General features: G+C 46.3%; 1 protein-coding gene across 1 annotated transcript; it reads left to right on the forward strand.

The window, feature by feature from the left end:
* Positions 1-1,783: 1,783 nt before the first annotated feature.
* Positions 1,784-26,600, forward strand: LOC128305352 (bridge-like lipid transfer protein family member 1). The gene is made up of 19 exons (XM_053042749.1): positions 1,784-3,225; positions 3,290-5,596; positions 5,664-6,323; positions 6,640-7,438; positions 8,593-8,694; positions 9,747-10,345; positions 11,312-13,229; positions 13,294-13,416; positions 14,521-14,740; positions 15,467-15,861; positions 15,932-17,000; positions 17,071-17,209; positions 17,273-17,647; positions 17,720-19,901; positions 21,485-24,662; positions 24,728-24,934; positions 25,012-25,142; positions 25,242-25,738; positions 25,810-26,600. Exons 1-19 carry the CDS (start codon positions 1,784-1,786, stop codon positions 26,021-26,023), a joined length of 16,557 nt encoding a protein of 5,518 aa, XP_052898709.1. The 3' UTR covers positions 26,024-26,600.
* The last annotated feature ends 8 nt before the right edge of the window (positions 26,601-26,608 follow it).

Consider the following 26,608-nt stretch of genomic DNA (forward strand, 5'->3'; position numbering starts at 1 on the left):
TTAAAATAACGCACAATTTTGTTCATTTTGCATATGTTTCACGATTGTTTTGAGCGCTTATTCACTGTTTGCTGTTGATATCGGTCCTTTGATCATTAACGATAATACGTCGTGTGCAGCCATGTGATGTAAAGTATACAAATAATTGTAAACTGATTTTGTTCCTCTATATTTCAACTTAAATTGGCCGTAACATTAGTAAAGAGCTAATGGTTGTTTCCGTTTGGATGGTTTTAGTAAAAAAAATATTGCAGGTAAACAAACCCACTGTCAAACGCCGGCTGTTGTGGTATTGTGTATGGTTGTCAACAGAATATTACCCAAATCACAAAATTTTGGCATTTGCAACGCCACCTGTTGTCAAGAAAGCTGTACCTTTGAGTTGTAAGCAAATAATCGTATCAGCAATCTTTTACTAGATGGAATTCATTACGTATCAAATATAATGCAGATATGTAAACCCAATTACTTGGTGATAATTCGTTTTGAGCCGCAATTTCCTTTCAATAAAGCGGACAATAGCGAGTCGAAAATGTAACTGATTTTGCCGCTTGGGTAGTGAGGTAACGATTGTAGGGTTCTTTCCGTGTTCATTCGGCCGTAATAACGCACTGCCAGCGTTACGAAGTCTGTATGGAATGACAGCAGCCTTTGTTTATGTCAGGTTTTTATCAAAATCCAAGATGGTGGCAGGGTGTGCAAGTTCTTTCTGTGATGCTGTTAGTTTTCGATAGAAATTGTGTATTAGTTTAAGTTAATTATGCTGCTTAGCTGTGTGCAAAAGGCAGCATTTAAGGTGAGCAGTCGTGGTACGGTGAAGTGCGGTCATGAACGATTCGCGAAACGGTGAAAAATTGCAACATCGTCACTCCCCTCTGCGGAAGTTCAATTGGTTGCCACCACCTTGAAGAACAAAGTGTGTCGATTATGGATGATTTTTTCCACCACAGCTACAAATGCGTAATATCGCATACCACAGTGCTGATAAGCGTAATCGGAGGAATAGTGATTTGAAGCAACTGGACTCTGATTCACTGTGATGATTCGCAGGTTAGCGAAATCCATCGATCGAAAAGTGCTCTGTGGGTATCGATTTTTCACTCGGACTGGTTTCTTCTTCGCCCGGTAGTTGTAGCCGTACCCGATCGGGACCTATCTCTTTCAATAAACACCGGGAGTGCGTACTGCGTCCGCGCGAGTTTTTCTCCCGTTTGTTGTGCTACGACTTTTCTCGTCCAAACCTTCCTCAAAACCACAACATGCACGCGGGAGCCACTTTCATCTCCTTTCACTTGCAAAGGAATTTGTGCTCCCACCACGAATTTCAACATCAGCTGATGTTGAACAACATATAGAGCATGCTTTGTTTACATTTTTTATGCTATCGTTGAACGGAACAGTATAGCCGTAACATATCGATTTGGTCAGCATGTGAAGGTTACTTTAGGAACGTGTAGAAGCTGTATTGCATTAGAGTTGTTGAAGTGGTTTTTTTTTGCCGATAGCAACATGAGAGTTGAAAATGTGCTCCATCCTGCTTCCACATTACTATTTCACAAAAAACAGCTGTGCCTCAGTTTACGTAGCGTTATTTGCTTTCCGTTTAATTACTCACAAGCTGAAGCCTGTTTTTTGCGGCTCTTGCGTCGTTTTCAAGCTTGCTACACCATTTTAATACCTCTTTTTTATATATTTCTTTTTAGGATATTTTGTGTCATTTTTACTGACTGTTGAGTTACACGGGATCCTAAACGCAACGAAAGAAATAAACAATTATAACAAAATGAGCTACGAGGTAACGGAAGAAACCGCCTTCAATGGCGACGATCTGATGAGCATGGGTCAGTTCAACATGACCCAGCCGCTGGAGGACATGAAGCTGGACAAGAACATGGTGTGGCTGCTGGTGTCGCTGCTATCCTCGATTGTGTGGATGGTGTACATCACATTCTACAATTCTCGTCTGTTCGGCTGTATCATCACGAAGCTGGCCAATCGGTTGTATGTGCGTGGTGCCTACTTTAAAATCGGTTCCCTGAACTTAAATCCCTTGGCGGGAAAGATCATGTTTCGGGACGTAGTGTACGTGTGTTTCGATTATACGGTCCGCGTGCAGGACGGTTACTTCATATTCCGTTGGTGGCGTTCATACGTTCCCAAGGACGTGTCGGAAGATTTGTCTCACTCAGACACGCGACTTTCAGTGATGTTGAACGGGTTCGAGGTGCACATCTACAACCGGTCCGATCTGTACGCCCGCTTGGAGAAAACGTTCGGACTAAAACCGTCCGTACTAGTTCCGACGGAAGACATGAACGCGGAGGAGATAGAAAAGTTCAAAGAGCAAATCATGAACGATGAAAACCAACGCCACATCAGTGAAGCTTCGGCAAAGATTAAAAAACCACGGCCGGAAGCAATGACGGCAACAACATGGCGAGATCTTATCCCGGTCATCAAGATCGACATCTGTTCTGGGCGGTTTGCTTTCGGGAATCGCCTTACGCCGACAACGCTCTCACTGTGTGTCGAAGAAGCGCACTGCGTTTACAGTACGAAACCGGCCGTTTCAAAGTTAGACCACTTTATGCACTTCGTGAAGGCGAAAGTGGAAAACGCGAAGGTGCTGCTTGCACCGAGTCCCAAATTTACCGGCATGGTGGATGAGCCACCACGGTACATGGGAGAAGGTTTCGTGGTGATGATGTCGAACCTGATGGAACTGTACTTCTACATGGATGAGGCCGGCATTGTGCCAGAGGAACCGGTTACGCTGACGCTCGCAAATGGAGACGTTGTAGAGGCGGCACCACCTGTATGGGGAATCGATATCAAGTGTGGCAAGGGTACGGACTTCAGCTACGGTCCCTGGGCAGATAGGCAGCGAGATCATCTGTTCAAATTCTTCTTTCCACCCGATTATCAACCAATGTCGGTGACGAAACCACCCAAACCCGGTGATCGACGTGAGGTGCGATCGTTCGATATCAGCCTATGCACGCTGAACGAGGCAACGATCGACGTATTGTTTTCGAAGAACAAAGAAACGAACGCCGTGCATGTTAACATTGGCGCTGGGTCTTATCTGGAAGTGACGCTGCCATGGATAATTCTGCAGGATGGAATGGCCACGAAAGTGACAGGGCAGTTGCTTCACGTGGAAGCAACGACCAGTTTACAGTATCGCAGTCTGGCCGAGTGTGAAACATTGCAGTTTAATGTTAAGTAAGTATTACCAGTAGCGTGATTGAAGAAATTGGTGTATTTAAATTTGGTTGAATCCTTGCAGAGTACATTATCCAATCAAATGGAACGATCATCAAGAGTGGACTATCAATCTGACCGGGAGCAAAGCAACGGCTTACATTGTGTTCTCACATAAGGAGTTCTTCCAAGATTTGATCGAAGATTGGGCCTCAAAGGCCCGGCCAGATATTCTCAGCTTCGTACCGTACACGTGGAAATTTGGAGTCATCCTGAAGGAGTTCGAAATTCTAACCCTTAGCAACGAGTTTAATTGGATCGATTGTTCTAGTACCAACCAGGAAAACCATCATCTCGCCTTCTGTGGTGATCTTTTCGATTTAAGCTTTTCGCTTCCGTTCGATGACTTCCTGCCGGTTAAGCTCCCGATCGTGTTCTGGATCCACGGAGAAGGGCTAGATCTGAGTATGTACATACCCGAGATATCAAGCAGTCGACCAATCCTCTTGGCACTGGACGAAAATGCGCGCATTCTCACACGTGACGGCAACGTGAAGAAACGCTCCGAGTTGATCAACAAAAAGTGGCGCCGTGTGTGTCAACGAGCAATCGGTTGGATTGACTGCTGGACCGTGCCCATAGTGGCACTTTCGATCAAGTACATCTACCATCCGATGCCACCATTAGGGCCAGACCCTCAGGCTGATATAACGACACCGGAAAAGGAAGAAATACTGCTCAGTCCGATGCGCATACCGAAAATGCGTAAATCACCTGCAATCGCGTGGACCACGGTCGGTGAAGGGGGCGCACCTCGTTTCGATCCGACCAGCTTACCACCGGATCAGGTATCGGTGGAGCTTGAAATCGGATCCTCGGTTATGCTGGCTTATGGTGCGATTCTGCGCAACTTCATCCACTTGAAGGAGAACATTTTCGGTGAAGATCAATCGTTTACTGATATGGAAAATTCGAACAGTAAAAATGCGTCACGCAGTAACCCACTGGCTAGTGGACTTGGCAAATCCTCGGGTTCCACAAAAGACGATCCCTCGAAATCGCTCTCCGAGACGAGTTTAAATCCGGACGAGAAACCAAAGCGCTTCGACCCGCGGCTATACCGTCCGCTCGAGGTTATCGTTAGCGTAACGATACACGACCTACAGGCACACGTTATGAAGAACTGCAATGAAAACGATCCACCTTGCCCTATTGTATTGATCGAACGACTAGGGTTCGAGATGAAGAAACGTTTCTATGAAACGGAGCTACAGGTGCTTGTAAGTCCATCCTTTATCATATCATCTGATAATACGATTCGTCCGGGCAAGGACAAGCATTTGCGACAGGGTCATCTGTTGCTCTCGGCCGTACAGGTCAGAGGGCATGCGATGTTCAGCAACGAGGGACGCCAACTGGAGGAAGAAACACTCGAGTACGCTTGGCTGCTGGAAGTACAACTCGGCAAGCTCTCCGGTAAAATGACCCTATCACAGCTTTGCAATGTTGTAACGGGGTTGGAAACACTCGTCTTTCTTACGATGGATTCGGAGAATGAGCTGAAATCACCAAAAACTGTGCGCTATTGCCATCACGGTGTACCATCAAGCTCGTGTCCCCACACGAAAGAAGATGCCAAATATCGGTGTCCCTCAACAGAGGATATCAAGTACCGGATGACGCGAGTTGCCGTCGATGCGGTAGACCTATATTTGATTGAAAACGGCACGGCCATGCACACGTGGATATCACCGATTCGTATGGCCACGTGTAACTTACATGGGCAGCAAGTAAAGTCTGGCATAACTGGTCTCATTCCTACTATACTACTGCGACAGTTTGTCTCCACCGGAGGACACTTCAGTCAGTACAGCAGTGGTAATTCGCACAGTAACACCAACACTACCGGTAGTAGCCGTTCGGCGAAGCTACATCATCAGAACTCGACCAAACATGTGTCCGAGGATGGCTATCGAAAGACGTCCGACGAAACGGGTGCGATTTATCGGCGCAATATGGATGACGGCGGGCCGATGATTTCGTCCACAGGATCCGGCTCGTCAGCTGGTGTGCTTAAGTCTGGAAGGCGTGACAATGCCGTGGAACCACCTTATCCACAGCATAGAAAAGATTCAAAGGAACATAGGGACGATCCTTACGGTTCGATATCGAGTCGGAAGGGTCGTGATCGTTCGGACGATCCATCCATTCACTATCGGCGCGATAAGGAGGATCCGTATGCGTCACTTCATTCGGCTCGCAATAGTGGACGAGATATTGATTCTAACGAACCATGGTTAGAGGTAGGTTGTGTGTCACTGGGACCAATTATTCTAGAAGCAGCATCGGCATTGCCCATACCAGAACATTGTTTACATTTGGTGCAACATAGGTGAGTAGTACCATAGTAAATAGACTCACACTGAATATACTAACATCTGCATTCGTTGCAATTCCAGCTATTTGAAAGTACACGATGAAAAGAACAAAAAATTGTGGTTCCTCTGGTCCAGCAGTACAGACCCGGTGCGATGCGGCTGTGTTGGTGGTTGCGTTTTCTTCGGCACTAATCGCAATGGGCCAAGATTCTTCAAACCATGTGCTCAAGATATCCAGGAGTTTATTAATATCGCACGCTACCATATCCACCCAAACCCGCGAGAGTATGGGTTTGGTCAGAGTTTACTACACGAAGGTCAGCTCGTGTTCCACACGCCACCGTACAGTTTGCAACCAGTCTCCCTGCAGGAATGCTATGAGTACATCGGTAAACCAAATCTTCATCGCTCCGGACATCGGCATCCACCCGCGCATGGTGGCGGAGCACCGTCTGCCTGTTGTGGCACCACACTCGACAGCAAGTCACCACATCTGCCACAAAAGCATGAAGCGATGCTGGCACAGAAAACGACCTCGGCAGAAATTTCACCCAGCAATACTCTTATTCGTGGCGGCAGTGGTGGGGTTTCCACTGGCAGTGGCGCGACAGCAATGCCGGGAGCAGGCCCCGGAGAACGATCCGGTAAATCTTCGCTGGAACGAGTAAAGGAAAAAGATGTCGGATCACCGCTCGGATCGGACCGTGCTCGTGGACGTCGATTTTCGTACACAAGTGGAAGGTAAGAAATATTTCCAACCGACATGTTTGTGTGATTGTTTTGTTTCGGTTCCTTGAATATGATCTAGAATGCTTCAAGAGTTTAGCCTTTTGGACAATTCTTTATTTCTTCTAAATAAGAAAAGGAACCTACAGTACCGATATGATACCGGCAGAGGTATGTTCCAGGTGAAGTCTTACCGTAAATCATTGAAAGACTTTGTATAAAACTACCTACATTTACTTTATATATCAATAATCACAACTTTGTTATTCCTAAAGCGTATTGATGGTTAACTAACATGTCATCTTTTTTTCTTTTTTTACAATCCACACAGGCAAAGCACCATTCCACATGACGTTCCGTACTGTCGGTTGTTGGACTCCAGTCCAAAAACAACCACAAACAGTTCGAAGGTGTCAACGCCGACGCCAAGCCGATTGGATGGGACTGAATCACGGTTGCTGACGCCGAAAGGTTTCAAGGTGCTACAATCTCAGGCGAGCAAATCATACGCTTCCGACTCACGACTGACAGTGGACAACTATTTGCAGGGTGAAATTGAGGGTCCATTCACGGCGGAAGATCACCAAACGCATTTACAGCAGTCTACAGCTCATCTGCATCATCATCATCAACATCATCAACACTACCAAGGGCAACATCATCACTCCCAGTACCATAATCAGCAGCAGCAACAACAGCAGCACCATCATCAGATGATGCTGGAAATGTCTCATTCGGCTCCATCGCCTGGGCACCCACTGGCGTCCGATTCGGAACAATCGCTCGGTGGAATTCTTCCCACCGGTTCAACCATACGTCCGATGCCCTCAGACGATGTTATAATGCGCGATGTCCAGCGTACCGTTTCGCTGACATCGGAGAACCCATCGGAAGCGTTCTTTTCGGCGGACGAAGATCTTCACGCGTCGCGAAGTTCCAGCCTCAAGGCCGGTGTTGTCGATCATCATCCCCATCCGGTAGCGATACAGAAGAAACGCTTTGCATCGGATTTAAGCATCGTAGGACCGAATGAGCTCGAGGGAAGGCTTTCAACGCATCGCAGCGATTACGAGATCCACACGCCCGAACATCGAAGCCTTCCGATGAGACCCCAGTCAACTGCTGAGCTGGTAAGTTTTGCGGTAGTTCGAACCTGTTAGCGTAGATGCGTCCCAAATGAGTTGGTTATTGTTTAGTTGGGTCTTTCGCACAATTTCCCTACTAAGAGGAACGATTGTCACAACAGACAAAACAGGTTATAAGGGAGGTTCCGGGTTTGGAACGATCCTAACCTCTCTACGACGTTGCGCCGAACTTGCGAATGAAAATTCGCAGCCCAAATCATGCTAACATATTACGTTCCATTTTGAAGTTGGTTATGTTTTACTGCTTCGTTGCGTTTCCTTCGAGCGGAAGCGTATATAGCCTACCAAAAAAAGCCTTATGCCTTATGTAGTGAAGCGCAAAAGCAGTATGTAGAATAGAATATTTATGGGTTTGTTTTTTTCCTTATTAGCATTTAACCCGTAGTACATGTAGTTAGAATGATTTCACTATGATAAAAGCACACGATATGCTGTTATTTGTGGTGAAGTCTTTGGGCTATGAAGTTGAAGGCTAAATTTAACGCAATCGTTGCTTTTCTCCCAGTGGATCCCCATTTCCTGATCGAGCAGCATATTGTTAAGCGTTTTTTTAACTTTTCTCTTCTCCTGTCCTCATCACCATTGCCTCGATTAATTGAATTGTTTTTTGAACAAAAATTGTTATTCACGTGCTATCATAACGGGTTCGCACTCTTGAATAATGTTTTTTTTTTGTTTCGTAACTGTGTCAACAATCGTACACGATCCGTATTCCTGCTGCTGCAAACGACGATAACGCTCGATCTTTAACATGATCAAATGATGTTTTTTCTCTCTGTTCTCAATTTGACAATGTAAAATCATGCCGTATGTTTTATCACATCCATTCAAACCTCATCGACCGCCTGTCATGATCGGCACAATATGCACACACGCATACACACAACACTCATTCGCATCCTTCCATGCATACATGTGTTGGACGATGTATGAAACACTTGATTGTGTACCACACCCTGCACCCACCGTGTACTACTCCCTGGCGTGTTACGACGATACGATTTGGCCCGCAAAATTGCAACCAATCTCCACGTTGCTGATGATGTGTGGTATGTGTGTGTGTGTGTGTGTGTATGTATGTGGGTTGGTCTGTGTGTGTCATGTGTGACCCGACAAAATCCTGCGCTCCTCACAATCAGAACGAAGAGGAACGGCGTCTCCACGGTCTAGCGACACCGATGCGTAAGTTTAGCAACATTTCACCACGGCCCGAGTTCCGTCACTTTAAGCCAGTTTATGATGTGAGTAAAACTTCAACCTAGTAAATTCCTAGTGTGAGACACATTTTTTCTGTATAGGATCTCCAGTTTTTTGTTTGTTTTGTTTTGTATTCGCTTTCAACAAGGAAAGCACCGGAAGCAAAGCACATTGAAGAAATGCCACGTAAAGGATACGCCTTGTCAAGAAAATGGTAATAAAACAAAAAGTTGAATCCATTTTCTTGTGGATTACTGAGAAGGATTCCTTTGTGTGGCTGAATCTCCATGTCCATGCCTCCAGCTGTCGCCTCTGTGTACTAATATATTGTTGTGAGCATCCTTGCTTTTGCTTTTGCAGCTAAAAGCGTAAATAATCTATATTTTTATCATTTACTATTTAGATAATGTTTTACATCAAGTTTAAGAGTACTACTGATTGGTATTTATTTTTTAAAAGGCCTGCAGCTGGTACTTTTACAATTTCTTTCATTACAAACAAAAACATATTTCCATATTCTTTTTTATGCTTTTTATGTTCCATTCTTGTGTTCCGTTCTTGTATAGTGTGGATTGTTGTATAAATCTAATTTAAAAAATCAGATTTTGAATGGTTTGTTTTCGGTCTCGTTCTCCTCAATCTCCAATTTGTTTAGATGGTAAATTAGTATTAGTATCGACATTAATTGTTATTATAGTTGTTAAGTTTATTATATCGGTTTCTTATAGAAGAGTTTGGTTATCAGTGAGTGCCTTCAAATGAGTTTGAACTATGTTTTGTATATTCTGGACTCCTTCACTTCTGTTGAGCTGTTACTACGCCAATTAGCACATTAAGTATCCGCTTGTATTCAGTTCCGAGTAATTAATTCTTACTAAAAAACAGTTTATAATTTTATTGCACTGTTGCTGATTGGAACTCACTAGCACTAATTGCATTGTAGTATTAGCTGTAGTAATCGTCAAAGGTAACTTATGTAGCACTTTTCTACACAACATCGTTTCGGATTCATGTTCTTTGGACAGCTATTTGTTCATGGGCGCTGATCATTGTACTAACTCCGTTCTTTATGTTTGTGTTCCTCTAATTTCCACAGGTTGATCCGCAAGACTCATCGGAATCCCATTCGCTCTCTTCAAGTTCGTTCATATCTGCACTATCATCGCAGGAGGACATCACGCTGGTAAATCTGCATATGCAAATTAACCGACCGATCGTCGACTCCCCGCTACTGATGGCCAGCTATGTAACGCATCTGGCGCAGGTTCGCTGCTCAAATTGGTCACACTGTTCGATGCCGTTGGGAGCGGACGCATTCTCCATGCCCCTGTTCCAGCAAAATGAAGACGGCGGTCTGGTGTACATTGGTGGTAAACTAATACCGCACTTTGACACTTACGCCAACTGCCGCGAGGTGAAGATTGTATCGCGGTATGATGTACCGTCGGCGGGCAGCGGTGTTAGCAGTAATCTATCGGGTGCCGGGACAGGTGGATTTTCCACCCTGCCCAAACCACATCCATGGGACCCGAGCGTACTGGTGCGGAGTAGCTTCGATAAACAGGAAAGCAAGGAAGGCGAAAATGAATTTCTCAGTTCGCAAGGTGAAATAGCGACACGTAACTCGATTGTGGTTCGTTTCAAGGGACAGGTGGACGTGATGTTAACACCGCTTCTATTGGAAGGATTGCAAAGGTATGTGGTTTGTTTGTTATATTGTAATATTATTTGTTTTAGACCGTATCTGTTGGACGTTTACGGCGCACCAATGGGCGGTACGAGTAAGCGGACGTATGGAATGGTTCCAAGCGTGGAAAGCTCTCATCAAGCGAAGTTGCGTCAGTGCTATCTAATGTTCGAGAAGAAGAAGATATTCCGTGCGAATGTTTGTAATATCTGTTCACCTCCACCGGGTCCTGTTGACGAATGTTGGAGCGTGATGATTGACCCAATATTTCCGCATATTGTGGGAACGATTGGTTCCGCTTAAATTTTGCCCTTAGAAAGCGTATCCTTTTAAACACTGGCGAATTTGTATCTTGTATATCGTTTGAAAAAGAACTATCAGATCGTTCATTCTCACATAAATAATCGTTTTGTTCCAGTTCGCCTAAAGAATTATCACAATTAGGCATCGGGATATTCGTTGTTTGCTCTATCAATTCTCCTTCCCTTCCATGTTTGCGATTAATAGTATTCGACCTGCGGAACTGGTGATCGTTTCGTTGGTTATCAACATCTTTCATTTCGAATTTTGCCTTTAAATTCTCCATATCGGTGAACTTCAATCGCTCCCACAGAGGGTGTGTATTCGATTGCTCGACCATGGTTTTTAAATTTGCAACGAAATCTTGCACTTCTTTTACCGATGCCAGCTTGGGCTTTGGATATGGTTTTGCTTCGTTTAAATAACTTAGATCTACCATGCAAACAAGCAATGCGAGTAGAATTATACAATCAGTGCAATTTTTCAACATTGCTATAACGAAACTATTCTCTGTCAATACAAAAGGATTACTGTGATGTATAGCATCGAAAACAATGGATGGTTGCTCTGCACAGAAATAAGCCTTACTGCTGTTTACTACATTAAATTTATCTTTACGATTTAAGTTTACATTACTTTATGGAAAATAAATTTTAAATATTTTCTATTTTCAGAATGATTGAATCGTTGACACCAACCCTCGCTACATTGCATCCACTGACCGTGGTCAACGACATTCATGCATCGTGCGTGAGAAAAGTTCAAGCCGTGAATATATTGAAGCGCGATCAATCGCTAAGCTACTGGTCACAGGTGCACTCAAACTCAAAACGATCCACGGCGGAACGCAACCTCCAGGGTCCCGGTGGACCGGTCCTGACGGACGTGTACGAAGAAAGCATATCCACCCAAGTGCAGGGTTTGATCGTGCTGCCAAAGATCAACGTTACCCTTATCCAGAGCTCAGTTGTTGAGGAAGTGATATCATTCGCTGCGCTCGATAATGTCCAGGAGCTTAGCTGCGCTTCCTTGTTGGCCGTGTGTTTCGAAGGCGTTTCGACACGGTTCCATCTCGGCAAAACAACGAAAGCATCCATGCACACGGTCTATACGCAACCTACCGTTCGATCGGGCGGGTTAAAGAAAAGTGGCCTAATTCGTGGAACACGCGCACTGTTGGCACACCTGTCGTCCCAAACCCGTCCTGATAATGTGCCCGGTGAGCCAATACTGTTGGAAACGTCGGAAAAACAGCTGGAGGAACTGATAATTACGCTCGACATCGGCAAAGCACACGCTCAGCTTCGGCGTTTGAAGAACGAATCGGCCAACCTGCCCGATTCGCAAATCGTGATAACGGCCATACCGTCTCACCGTAGTCGGGCAATGTTTGATTGCACACGAATGCCGGAAGATTCGTCGGCCACCACCCTGGAAGCCAGTAGCTCCAGCGGGCTGGGCTTTATTATGTTCGAAGGTGGATTGGAAGGTGTTAGCGTTAAAATTGTGAAACGATCTCAGTTTGAAAAATCGGAAAATGCGGAAGAAACGCTCAAACCCGAACCGGAAACGATCGCCACGGCGACGGTTCATTCCGATGCGAATCAGAACAGCATTACGCTGAACAATCCACTGAACTTGGTTACATTGCTCAATGAAGCGGGCGGTAACATGGCAGCGGAAGCGTTGGCCAAGTTTGGCATGAAAAAGCCCGGCACACCGAAGTCGGCCGGTGGCAGTGCGAAGGATCGTTCGTCGCTGTTCGACATTAAATCAAAGGATAAGATTACCACCACCACTACCACTACTACTACTACGACAGCAACGATCATTGGAGATGGTGGCAAAACATTCAAAATGAACATTGTGCCGGATGAAATAGATGCGATGCGAGGATCATTCATTAGCGATGGTACGCTACCAACGACAGTCGGTCAGCAGCCGATACAACCGACAGCGGGTCATTCGGCCATTCAGAGTGGCGTGCAGGGTACAAACAATGGACAAGGTGCCGGATCGGCTACCAATGTTGGCCAGCAACATTCAGCTACAGCCGCCAATGGATCAAATGCTGATCCAATGTCTTCAAAAGCCGGTGGTGGTTGTAACGCTACAGCCGGTACTGTTGCCCCTTGCAGCAACGATAATGGGAAGACGTCTTCGTGCGTGATCGATTTCAAAACGGTTTGGTTTAACTTTGCCGCTCCGCCACGAACACCCATCACACGGAAGATTGACTACACACGACTAGACTGGAATTTGCTGTCTACGGCCTCGCCCGCTATCACGGCATGGATGAACCCGTGCAATCGCTTCGCCATTAAGGTGGTCGCTCTCATGAAAGCGATGTACATTCGTCGAACTGCCGTGACGGTCGCACTGATGGCGGATGCGTGGGAACGTCCTTCGCTGCACCGTCCAGTCAAGAGCCGGTACGGTGGCAAGTTTACACCGCTCGCCAAAACACTGCAGGAAGATCCAAGCTGTCAGCTGTGTACGGTGTTGCAGAAATTTGTACTCGATGAAACGGCGGCCAAGATCGAGTGTATTCTTAAGCAACAATATCTGCCACAGTTGAGCATAATGCGTCAGGTAATGTTTATAGTGGATTTCCCGGCACCTCGAAAAAACAAGCTAATAATGTTTTCTCTTTCAGGCTGTCATAGTTCTGAGCAGACAGTGGAAAAACGTGCTCTACAATCCGATGCTGTTCGAACATCAGTACAAAGGAAAGCTGGCAAAACCGGTCAACGTAACATTCGCCCTTCCGCAAGATGAGGTATGTTGTCGTACATTTCATTACATTGCACTAGCACACCCCGTCCCGGTGTTGGTGCACAATCGGCGGCCTATTTCTTCATCGGTTCGCACGAAAAATCAATCATCTGAAAGTAGTGTGACCTTGTTGTCCGATTACGGGGATATTATTGTTAACATTTAGTCAGATATTCTCCTACCCGCTCTCCTCTAAGATTGAACAGTGATATTACCTTTCCATCCCGTAACATTCCTAATTATTCCCACAATCCTTATCTATATTGTTCGAGCAACATACACACCAACGGCAGTAAATTCATACGTCATTCAGCGTTCACCCACTAAATTATGGTAGTCGATTAGTAGTAAAACTGAAAAATTAAACCGCTTCGTCAAAGAAAATGCCAAATCACTATCACTTCATACAACTAAATGCTTTCCTTTTGCAGCGTTACAAACCTATATGGGGTAAGTGATAATGACAGCGGCGAGAAATAGTATATAAAGGATTTGCATTAGACGCAGTAAAACAACAACACAGACATATTAACTCTTACATGATCTAAGCAAAACAATTTCGGCCAATGTGTGTTTTTGTAATGGAAGACGGCATACAGATATATTTCAAATTAATGTTCGTATGGCTTAAATTGTGTTCGTTCACATCTGTTTGCGTGTGCTTTTTTGGGTACAGGTAGACGGGATGGTCAGTAATCCTCCGATAAATATGCAAAGCAGATAGGTACACTGATAAAGCTTTTGTACACGTTAAACAAGACTGTTCTAGATAATTGAACCGGTGCAAGGATAATGTACGGTTTCGTACATACTTATTTGTGCTCTGTGTCAATCGTATCACTAATCCATGTGACGCCATTTATATACCGGGCGGGTGGTTAATGTTGCTAATGAACGTATCCTGAATCACACTGAATATACAACACCAGTGCTCGCATCCGGTCGATGTTTCCTTTCCTTCTTCTCTCCCAACGACAATCAACTTTCCTCTCTCCCCACTAAAAATCCCACCGTATCTCTACGCTAAAGAATTGTACACTGATTTTTTTTAAATGCCCAATCGGATCGGTTCGGTCGTTTGTATTTTGAACACCATCTTTCACCGTAGGACGCCGAGGATACGGATGACATTGATACGGATAACTATCCGGTGGGGGTACGCGAAAACCATCCGCTACTCGGTGAGGAAAATGAACACACGATGCTGCTTGGCCAGTGCATACAACAACAACAACAACAACAACAGCAACGTCAACAGTCAGCCGCATCGGCAACATCCACGGTACCGACGCAACATACCGGTGGGCAGCAACATGCATCGCTTCATGGTAAAATATCTCATCCTAAAGCGTCCAGTGTCGTGTTTTCCCGTGTTTTCCTTATCTTTACAACCACACACACACACAAACGGGGTGGATTAACGCACGTGTCCACACCAACGGTCCTTTTCCTCCCCACCCCGTTCTCCCTCTAATCTAATTTTGCTTTTTCCCTGCCTTTGGTGCATCTAATCTTATCTCATATTCTGCCCAGAAACAAATGGGTTTTGTTGTGGTGTAATTGTAGTAATTTATTCCTTCCCACACCTTAACGAGTGATTGTGCTGCTTATCCCACTGCATGCGTGCTTTATTAGTTGTTTTTGAGCTGGCTATTGTTTTCTTTTTACGTGTGTGTATGTGTGTGTTATTAAATAATACTTTGTACCGTGTGTTTACTTGTTAACAAACAAACAATACAGTAGTAGCAATCATTAGAAACACTAACCAAACACACAACACACATGGATACTGCTTATGTGTAGTGTCACATTGCTATATTAACTACAGAAGAAGAAAAAACAACCGTAGCTGAATTTTGCTTCTCCTTTTCTCCAATTTCTTATTTCGGTTCCTTGCGCCACCACACAAACCAAAAAACAAAACTTGCAAACCCAAACAAAAAAAAAACAAACAAACAATATTTTAATAAAACAAACACACCGTTCAACAACCAATCCAAACAACCGTTTGCAAAACCGTAAAACGGTGCGCCATAATACCTTCCCGCTCGCAGTAATCAAAATGCCCGAAGAACCGCCGGTCCCGTCCGCGGCGGCAGTGCACATGGCCGCCGCAAAGCTGGGCGATTCCCTTAATACCTCTCCCAGTACCACTAACAACTCGCACAACAAGCTGCGGAAGAAATCGTCGGTAAAAAGTTTCATTCCACCGGCAGCGCCACCGTCGCGTGCTAGCATACAGATGTTCCCGATCATCTTCGACAAACAGGACCCGGTCGGGGTGGAGTACGGTGCGCTACGGGAAGGTTCCGCACCGTCCGTATGCAGCTCGTCCGATTCCATGGATAAGCCGTGGACGCCACCGGCCAACCACAAGGAGGATCTGTACTCGTGGATGGCAAAGCAGCAGAGTGAAAGTACTAAGCAACGAGAAAAGGAGAAAACTACCGTACGTAATCTTTTGTTGTGCGTTGTTGATATTGTAATAACGTTCGATCATTTTTCCTATACTTACACAGCAAAGCCGTCCCACTTCGCAAAACCGTCCGGCTATCCATTCGGTGAAGTATATGCAGGATAATAATCGGATACTGGATGCGCATCTCATTTTCGAACCAATGTTAACTTGCCTTGGCGTCATGCCTCAGCAAATGATTAACAACGTCTCCAGCAAGGATGTGTCGTCCCTGGAAAGCTTGGGTACGAACCTTTCGTTGGTTTGTTCGTTCGATACGATCCGTATCGACATTGTCGTCAGTGAGGCGGGCGATAGCAAAAAGCCACCCAAGCAGAAAGATCCTAAAAAGCGAGGCAATGGGAAATTCACGATTATCATGCCGGGCGAGCAGCCGGCGTTCCTGTGCGAGCAGGTAGGCGTGGAATTGGAGGTACGGAAGATGACGGACGGCTTCCCGGACGACACGAAACCGGCCATGTTGTACGTTTCGCGTGGCCAGCTAAAGAAACACACGAGCACGGTGATCAACTTCAGCCTGAACGTGCGCTACATCTCGCAGCAGGTAAACATGCCGCTGTTGCGTTTGTTGCATCAAATCACGAATATGTACCAAAACGTGAAGGATGCACAGAATGAGCTGCGGGAGGCCCACCCGGAGAACGGTGGTAAGCGTAGCGCGCCGCTTAAAGATGAATCTAGCCTTGCGTCGGAGATAAACGATCCAACGCTGATGGGGTCGCTTAACGAACCGCTGATGGCACACATTGAAACGTCCGGTATATTTGACTACACCGATGAGCGGTACGATAAGTTCAACGAGGACATCTCGACAATGCGCCACGAGTTGCGTCACTCAATTAGCCGTAGCAAGATGCCTACACTTGGGCCATTGATTCCGCTCACTCCGTCGCCAAATTCGCGCAACCGACCGCACAGCTTTGCACAGAAACTACGTAGCACTAGCAAAACGGTAAAGGGAAAGCTAGGCTATACGAACCTCAATGAAACGATCAACACACCGATCAAGATGAGTCCGACGACGGGTGGATTTTCCTTTGCCGATGCTCAATCGAAACAGTCGCTTGAGGCTAAAAATTCCCTTACCGGCGCACCATCGAGTACGTTCGGAGGTAATGAGAAGCTCTCTTCTTACCTTGCGTGTAATAATCGTCTTCTAATTATATTGTTTCTGTTTTGCAGATTACACAGCACCATTTGATCGGTCCACTTTCACCGGTCCTATTCACAGCATTCTTGATACACCTAAATGTTGGAAAACGGTTTACCACTTGCTCGCTATTTACTCTGCAATGCCGGAAACAAAAACCATTACTCATCGGTAAGCAAACCCTCAAATGCAAATGATACCCGAACAAATTGTTTATAACTTTACTCGTTGCAGTGTTTCCATTTCGCCTGATGCAGTGGAACAGATCAAGGCTAGAAAATATAACTTATTGCATGAAAGTAAGAATTTGCGCGACGAGGAGGAACTTGTCGGTGGACACGGAACAACGGGTGGTAATGGTACGGTTAAGGACGTGGGTGTTATAACACAGGAGCGAACACGGTTGGTTGTGTTCGGCGTGGCAAAGATACACCGCACTAGACTGCTTGCGTCTTTGAGCGGCTTGAAGTTGGAAGCGGAAATAACTGCTCTCCACAGTAGCACAACCTGGCGTAAGAAATCACGGCCAGCATCCCTTGAATGCTCGCTCACTGGACAAGTTGGTAGAGCAATGATTGTGCTGCTGGAAGGAGCACAGCCGAATCAACAGTGAGTATTAATTGGAGTTGACATGGGGTCAAACGATCTAAAAAATGTTTCTTTTCTCCCTTACATTTACAGAACCGTGGTGAAGGTTTCGATTGGTAAAAGTCAAACACTCTACTCCAGCATAACGCGACGTGGTAAGGACAAAAACAATGGACTGCTTTCTATCGGTATCGTCAACGTGGACATCCCGCAGCATCCTGTTGCTCTTCACGGTATGATGACGCGAAGTTCCAAACAGATTTCATCCACGCTACAAGAGCTTAGAGTGACGCGCACCTCGGCACGTTTAACGCGCCAAAACGAGGAACCAGAGTCACCGCTGCACCACCATCAACGTGATGCACGCGACAAAGCAACACCGTCTGCTACCACCAATCAGCGCAAGCACAGCACGGCTACGGTACGGACGATGACGGGTGCAACGACAACGGCAGGAAATAATCCGAGCGGGCTGCTACAGCCGCTCGTCATGCAGTTCAACATTATACTGCAAAGTTTGTCCATCAGTGCGGCGTTGTTACCCTCGCTACAGGCACAGTATAAAATGGATCATGTCACTTCGACCGGTGTAACTGGTAGCAAAGCGAAATTTACAGTCGATTTACCGAACCATTCACTCAGTTTTACCACCAAAATACAAACTACTGAAACGAACCTGCCGTCGGAAGCGTGCATTGCGTTGCCACCGGTGCACGTTAGTGCCGAGTACGTCTCGGAAAGTACCACCGAAGAGGTACCAATCGATGGTGTCGTATTGCGACAGGGTGGATATCTTGCAGCATCGGCCGAAATCGGTGTATTTGAGCGGTGCCTCACAACCGATTTGCTGAACCATTTGGTGTTCGTGCAGAAAGTGTTCATGAAGGAAGTGAACGAGGTGGTACAGAAGGTGTACGGTGGAGAAAAACCGGTCCCACTCTGGTTAGAAGAATCGGAAGACAATGGAAACACGATCAAGCGTATCCTGTTTTCGCTGAACATTCGCGTGAAGCGCATACAGCTAACCGCAACGACACCGTGCTCGTCCGCAGTACGCTTCGAAACGGGTCAGCTCGAACTGCATCTGTCCAATCGGGTGAAAAACATCGCAGACGCTTCCAACACAAAGCTCTTCGGTAAAGCGCAAATCGATTTGAACCTATCCCTGGGCCAAATTATTAAAAACATCATCTTCGACGAGGCGGAACCAGAGTTCCAGCAGCATGCATTTTTCAACACCACCATCGGGTTGCGAAATGCGTTCCAGAACGAGATGCTTAATGACGACAAAGAGTTGGTGCTGATCACGCTGAAGCGACCATTGATTTACGTGCAACCGATAGCGGTGGACAAAGCGATACTGGTGTGGTTGAACTACAAGAACGCGTACGAGTATTGGACGGAAAAACGGGCCAACCTTAACAAAGAAGTCCTGATGGCAACGCAGCAGGTGCTGGAAAAGGTACCATTCGGCCAGATCAGCCATCACCTGGCAACGACGGCGAACCTGTCCACTCTGTTCCTACAGCTGACGGTCGAAGACATGGGAATTTGTTTGCCCCTGAATCAACCGCCCCAAATCTGGGGCAACCGTTCGGTGCAAGATTTCGAGCAAAAGGGAGCTGTAGTCATTACACTGGAGAATACGATAATTTCGGCCTGTAGTTCCGGATCGCTCGTATCGAAAGGACGCTTTGCTGGGCTGTGTTTGCGATTTGCAGAGGATTTCGATTCCTCACTCGACGAGTGGAAACCCAACATGAACGATGCCAGCATTATGAACCTTTGCGTAGTTTCCGAGGGAACGTATGAAGTGTGTTCGCGCACGATTGCCGCCAAACATCCAGACAATGCGAAATGGTTTTTGAACGTGAAGTGGCAGATGGAAGGCGTCGACATTCATCTGGATGTAAACATTGGCAAGCAGCTGTCGGCACTCGGGCACACCCTGACCATGCTCACCGGATCGGAAGATGACGAACCGATATCGTCTGACACGCCAGACAGCGACGACATAGACGCTTCCGGGCATCAGAGTGGAAAAGATTCAAAATCGCGCAAATCGGTGGATTCGTTACCGTCCTTTCTGTTCGATACAACTTTGGATCCGAAGAAGCGGTCACTGTTGATGGAGAATGAAATCAACGAGCAAACGAAAATCGTTAACGACTTCCGTACGCTGGGCGCGTCGGCGAAAACAATCGAAAATGAAGAACGACGGTTACAGGAACTGCAGGCGGTGTACTACAAATATTTCCGCCGTGATATGATACAGGTGAGTGGATCTGCGTTATTTTAATAATCAGCTCTGTTGCAGGTGAAAAGAGTCGGCATTACAGCCACATATACAGGGTTTTACAATTGATAGGATATTGATCGCGATGCCATATCCAGTTTTTTTAAATTATTAAAGTATTTTATGTTTCCACTATCAATCTTTCCGTCCATCTTTATGCCGTTTATTCGCTTGCGTTCGCCATATACTATCCATTGTAAACCCCTGTAACCAAGGGATTTTCTAACTATGGCTAGAATGGAAACTAAAGTCGAGCAAAATATGATGAAATTGAAAGAATGATCGAAGTATGCTTCCATGAAATCCTAACATCAAAGTATCCAAAGAATAGATCATTTGTGTATCAGTAACAGTCAGAGGAAAGACTTCCAACAGTTTCGGATTGGATATAAAACAGTTGTCCCCTTTTTGGTATTCTCTGTGATAAATTTTGTACGAGTGGAATCAAATTTCGCATTTATCGTATATACGATGCCGTCTGTTAAAATAGTGCTCAAATTGCTATGTCAAGATGTAGATCATGGTCATCAGTGTCAAGTTAATCTTCGACGCTCTATCTACGAAATTGACTCCGATATCGAAGAAATAAAGCTGCCCCTTCAAGCCATCGTGAAGCTTAAACGAATCCACCAGACACCGGATTTGCATTCTAGCTCGATGCTTCCAATACATCAACAGGCCCAGCTTAGCCTACCCGTCATTTCAAAGCTCGCTCTGTCGGATGAACGATCTGCCGGTGTCTCAATACGTGATGGGCGAGGTTCGAGACGGTTCGATGATGAAGGACGTAGATCGACGGTTGTAAGGGTTCGCAAACCAAGTGTGAAAGAAGCGGATATTAGAAGTAGTCGATCCAAAGAGGAGCTCAAAGAAATTAAAGCCATGTTATTGGAAATGAAGGAAAAACTGTTAGCGAAAGATGATGGTGCTGCCTCATTGATTGACGAGGAAGAAGAACAATCAGATGAAAGGACACCCCGAAAAACTTCCATGGCCGTACGAAGAATAAGTGAAGGTCTGAAGGAAATACGTGCAACGGAGACAACCAAATGTCCCTTCGTGCAGTACATTCTGGCCAAGCAAGATGCGCCGGAAGGAAACATTGATACAAGCCTTCCGCTATCAGCTATTATTGGCCCGAATTATGCAATGTCTTATAAACATGAGGATGCACAAGAATTAGAACTGAAACCGGATAACATTTTGGCTCCTGCTGGACGTGACCATGTCATGTCGTCCGACAGTGAATATCCGAAAAGTACTCGCGATGATACGGCAACAGATACTTCGGCGATTGACAGTGCGCTTGGCATTCTAAGCAACCATTCGAATGAAATGAAATATTCATTGCAGCCATGCCCTCCCAATAATGAATCTGACCTGAATAGCTTGAATAGTAGCAAACATCATAATCTGGAAAATTAATAAGAAATAAAACAAAATCATTCAGGACTTTGCAATTTATCACTAGAATTAGGTTTTGTACTCAATATATACTTAATACCATAGTACATAGTTAAATATAATTGAAAATTTGGTTCCTTCGTACTTTTTCGTTACAGAAATGGAAGCGTCCAGCTATGCGCAAACCAATGTTGAAGGCAGCGAATCGGTCCCGTTCTTTCGTTGCTCCATCTCCAACCAGAGAAGACCTAATTGACGCTGGGTGCATCGATGGCGTCAGTGGGCATACAGGGGCAGGCGTTGGTTGTGGAACCAGCAGCGTAATGGATGCATTCACTGGCAGTGAAGATATGAGCAGCCTGCAAGAATCACCCAACTCGGGACCATCACGGACCGCTTCCTTAAGAGTAAAAATTCCTCCCAACTCTTCTCGCGTAACGTTCAGCGAAACGATGCGCCAATCGTCATTGCCTAGCGCCGACTCCGATGTGGCAGCTTATTCCGATTCCGGGCTTGATTGGCCGCGGTATGACTCCAGCTCGGTCACGTCGGACGTACCGCATTTGCTCGAGATCGACGGCGAACAGGTGGAGCTGCGCAAGAAAAGTCCCAGTCATCCGCAGAAACAACAGGAGCCCAACATAGATTTCGAACTAGATATTAAGGTGTTGGTCAATTCGGGCAAATGTGTACTGCATACCAAAGATATCCATGATGAGCGGCTTTCGTCGGCAATGCCAGGTGGCAATAATAGTAACAGTAGTAATGCTAACGCTGCGATGGCTGGCAACAACAGCGCGTCTATGGCTGGTAAACACCATAAGCGAGAGCGAAGTACTGGTGGAGCGACAGACTGGGGTAGTCCTATTCCTCCACGTCGCAATAAGGATAAATCACGGCTAAAGTACAACACGACCCCATACACGGCACTCGTCGATTTAACCATTTTCCACATTCCTGGGCTGGACGTGAAGCTTCAGTATCAATCAAAAACCGTTGGTGGTGACGATGCTTCTCCGCGTCTAAGTACGACCGATCCATTCGGTGTATCGCGCAAGCTCGCATCGAAACGAGCCACTCTTTTCGCCTGGATGACACTACAGAGCATTCCCGAAGAAACCATCATTTCTCCCCACATTTTGGAATTTTTGGAACAAACGCTCGAACCAATACCTTCCTCGAAGGGAACAGGCGGAGTATCTGGAATGGGTGGTGGTCATGGTGCGAACGGTACGAACGGTGTGAATGTTGCTGGAGTTGCAGCATCCGGTGGAGGAGTTTCAAATCCAGTGAATCTACAAATGCTGGAACATAATTACGCAGCCGTTTATGCAAGTTTCCCTGTTGATGTGGTGGTTTACTTCCACATGCAACCGTCAACTTTCCGGTTCTCTTGTCTGCCAGTATCGCGCGTCGAGTGCATGTTAAAGCTGCCCAGTCTCGACATAATATTCAGCTCGAACCGACAGGATGATGATTCGTCCGCAGCGCATACCTCTTCCCAGACGGGCGAGTCAACGGCAGTGCCCGGTGGAGACGGGCGTGTAGCCGGCGGGCTAAGCGTGACCGGATGTTTGGCCGACTTTAACGTCTATATATTCCATCCATACGGTGGCAAGAAAAGCAATCTGAAGGAGGCACATCAATTCTCACCGTTAGCTGATAGTGAACGGAAGGACTCGCTCAGCATCAACGTGGAGTTTGTGAAGTTTCACATTACACGCTCGAAGAAGATTAACATCGTGGAAACCAGCATGTCGTCTCGGAAGCATTCTGACCAAGCGTCCAAAGCTACGATCCGGTTTTCAACGATTGTCGACATTGGATCCGCATCATTTAAGTATGACATGCGCCGACTGACGGAGATACTTGCGTTCCCGAAGGCTTGGTATCGGCGGAGTATCGTGCGGCGCATGTTCCTTGGTGATTTGGGTATGCAGCAGACGAGCATGTGTGATTTGGAGATACCAATCATTCCGGAGGGTAGCGTAGACGGACATAGTATGGGAAGATCGGGCGCGCGTGACGCTGCCATGGATATGGAGAGCAGATTGGGCGGGCGCGGAGAAAACATGAATCGTGAACGTTTACGTCTAAGTCTGGAGAATATCGGCATGGGAACGACGGGTGGCAGTGGCGGAAGCAGTGCGTCCTCAACAGCCAGGATAAAGGATCAAAAGTCCTCGAGCCTTGATTCCACCTCGTCGCCATCGGACGTAAATCAGGTCACGTCCTGGGAAACATTGGTGCTGTTTGCGATTAACTTCACCAAGCTCAACGTGCAGATGAACATGGGCAACGTGATGGGCAATATCGTGTGGCTAACGAAGGCTTTCCGTAGCGACGGTCGGCTGAGCATTGGCAGCACGGGCCATAAAAACATGTACATCGGCGTCGGACTCGGTGGATCGTCGTTGGATGCGAAGGGAGGCATCGTCGGTGGTACGATCGATCTGAACCGTATCGATACGTACATCCACATCCGTGAGGATCCCGGCTCGGAACCGGATCATAAGGTTGGCATTAAGCTGATGGCGCTGGAGCTGAAGTTCGACTACATGGGCACGAGCGTGCTGATGACACGCGTCAGTTCGTTGAATGCGCAGCTGCGAGACGAATGGAAGTTCTCCAAGGATCACGACTTCGGCAACAAGTTACCAACAAACTATCCGGCAATTATACTGATCCACGGCGATCTGTCCTGGGATCAGCTGCAGATGATGATTTCCAAGTCCACCACCGCCGACATACTGAAGATGTTCTACAAGCTCGAGGAATTCTTCTCGCAGCAATTCAAATCGTCCAAGCGTGTGTTTTCCAGCCTCGAACCGCGGCTTGCTAACTCTTCGCTGAGGACAAGCGTGCGGCGCCGGGAGGAGAAAAAATCGCTCGGAGCCGAAGCATCGATTCATGACGCGCGGCATCATCGGCACTGGCAGCGCCCGCTCAAGCAGACGAAGGGACTGTGGCTGTCAACGCTCGGTGTGCCGCTTTCCAACATCGGTACCGTGCTTGGTGGAACGATGGAGTTGCACGGCCAGAACATCTCGCTCGCCTGTTTCCATGGCATTAACTTTAAGGCAAAGTCTTGGGCGTTGTTTAGTCTGAAGGAACCGTGCATTGATTTTGCAACCGAAGCGCAACACGTTGCATCGACCGAGGAGGTGCACATCATACAAACGCTCACGTTTGGGCTTGGCATGAACAGCCAACAGCCACCGCAGCATCACTCGAATGCAACCGTGGTACGCATGTCACGGAACGTCATCTTTCCACCCCAGTTCAAGACATTGCACGAGTGGTTCCATTACGCGTTCGCTAATAGTGAAATTGATGGTAAGTTTCTGTGCGTACTTGGAAATATTGATTAGTAGTCTTATCGTCTTTCGAACTTCTTGCAGGTGTTGATCGTTTCCCTGTGATTGAACGAGACAAGGAACACAACACCAATTCGATCGAAAGAGCACGCGGTTCGGGTTCAAGCTCAGCGCCTCACCAGAAGCTCCAGGATCCGAACCACAATCGAGAGGTGATCTTTGCTCTACCAAGCTTGCAGTTACACTTCAAGACGGAACATTTGCAAGGCATTTCAACTCCTGATACAGCGCGTAAGTAACCTGCTGGTTCACGGTCCTCACGATTGACTGTTTTTGTTTTTAACAAACATCATGTTTTGTGTCCTCAGAAGATAAACCAATGGTGGAGTGCAGCTTCATTACGGCGTTCGAGGATCACATCTTCGTAACGGTTGACGCGGATGCATTTTTCTTTCTGCATGATCTCATTACTTCTTACCTCAGCGAGAAAGAAAAAGTGGTACGTGTTGGAATTTGGCGTTGTTGATGAAAGTCAAACTAAATTTACTTTATGTTATTTATTTGTTTATTTGTGTTTTACTTATGATATTTATTTCAGCTCGGTACAATTTCGAACAATCGTTCGTCCTCTCCAAATCCTGTTAACGTGACTCCACCACCACCTGCCAGTGGAACACCGGCCGGTCTATCGGTGCTCAAATCGGCTCATACACTGAAATCGAGTACGTCCAACTTGATGTCGGCGGCGGCTCCCTCTATGTCGTCCCTTGGTACGCAAGACTCGACCTCTAGTCAATCGATTGCCAACGGTGGCGGTAGCTCGGTAGAATTGAACGAAGTTGGCGGGTCCCAAATTGGCGGCACCACACCCGGGGCGACGCCGTTGGGCACAAAACCAACATCCCGTTCGGTAGATGATCCGAAGAAACCGATCGCTAGTACCGTCTCCAGTTCTGCAAGCGCATCGAGCGGTGTCGGTGGAACCGGACCGAAGCACGTGAATATTGTGGTGGAAAAGTCGGACCTTGAATCGTTCATGCGAACCGATTGGCGACATTTCAACTGCAAAACGTGGCACCTGGAACCGACTGTGCGGTAAGTGTATATGCGCATCAGCTCATTTTCTAATCAACTACTATTATAACGCATACTAATCCGTACAACAGGTTACTTTCATGGGCTGGCAAATCGATTGAACCGTATGGTATCGATTATATTCTGAACAAGTTGGGATTCAGCCATGCCCGTACTACTATCCCGAAATGGCTTCAACGCGGTTTTATGGATCCGTTGGATAAAGTGGAGGCATTGTTGATGTTGCAACTGCTGCTGATGGTGAAGGATAATGGCACGTCGGACGAGAAGGACTCGAGTAAATGAATCGAGCAACCGCTGGATGTGGGTGTCCTATTGCGTACGCAGCGATACGGTGACTAAATAGCCTACTAAGATTTGTTAATTGGCATGTGGTACAATCTTATCTGACTGGTGTTGCTTTTTATAGCCTCTTAGCTATGTAATAAGACTCGGCCACATCTGTGTGCAGCCGGTTTCGGTTTAGCCGCATTTAAATTTTCCGCCTAGGGAATTGACAACCCAATCCGTCGCTCCGTTGCACGGACTATGTTTGTTTATCTCAACGTCTGCTCAACTATATTTATCCGTTTTCTTTTTTTGTATGCGAGTATACACACAACCTTAACCAATATCTAGTCCAAATTGAGTGTGCTATCAACGGACGCATATGGCTTCATAAAAATCTTCATCCCTGTGTATGGACAAATGGACAATGTGGTATCTGAAAATCAGTATCCGTATCAGTAGATGCAAATGCAGATGAATGATGGAAATGCAAAGATAGTTTGCCAGGTCTCGCTGTATCTACGTATACACCCAAAAGAGGAGCTATTAATACGATCTTTAATAAACGGTAAAACAAATTCAACATTCGATTAATAACCTCAA

Source organism: Anopheles moucheti, chromosome 3 (genome assembly GCF_943734755.1).
Source record: "Anopheles moucheti chromosome 3, idAnoMoucSN_F20_07, whole genome shotgun sequence".
Taxonomy (NCBI): domain Eukaryota; kingdom Metazoa; phylum Arthropoda; class Insecta; order Diptera; family Culicidae; genus Anopheles; species Anopheles moucheti.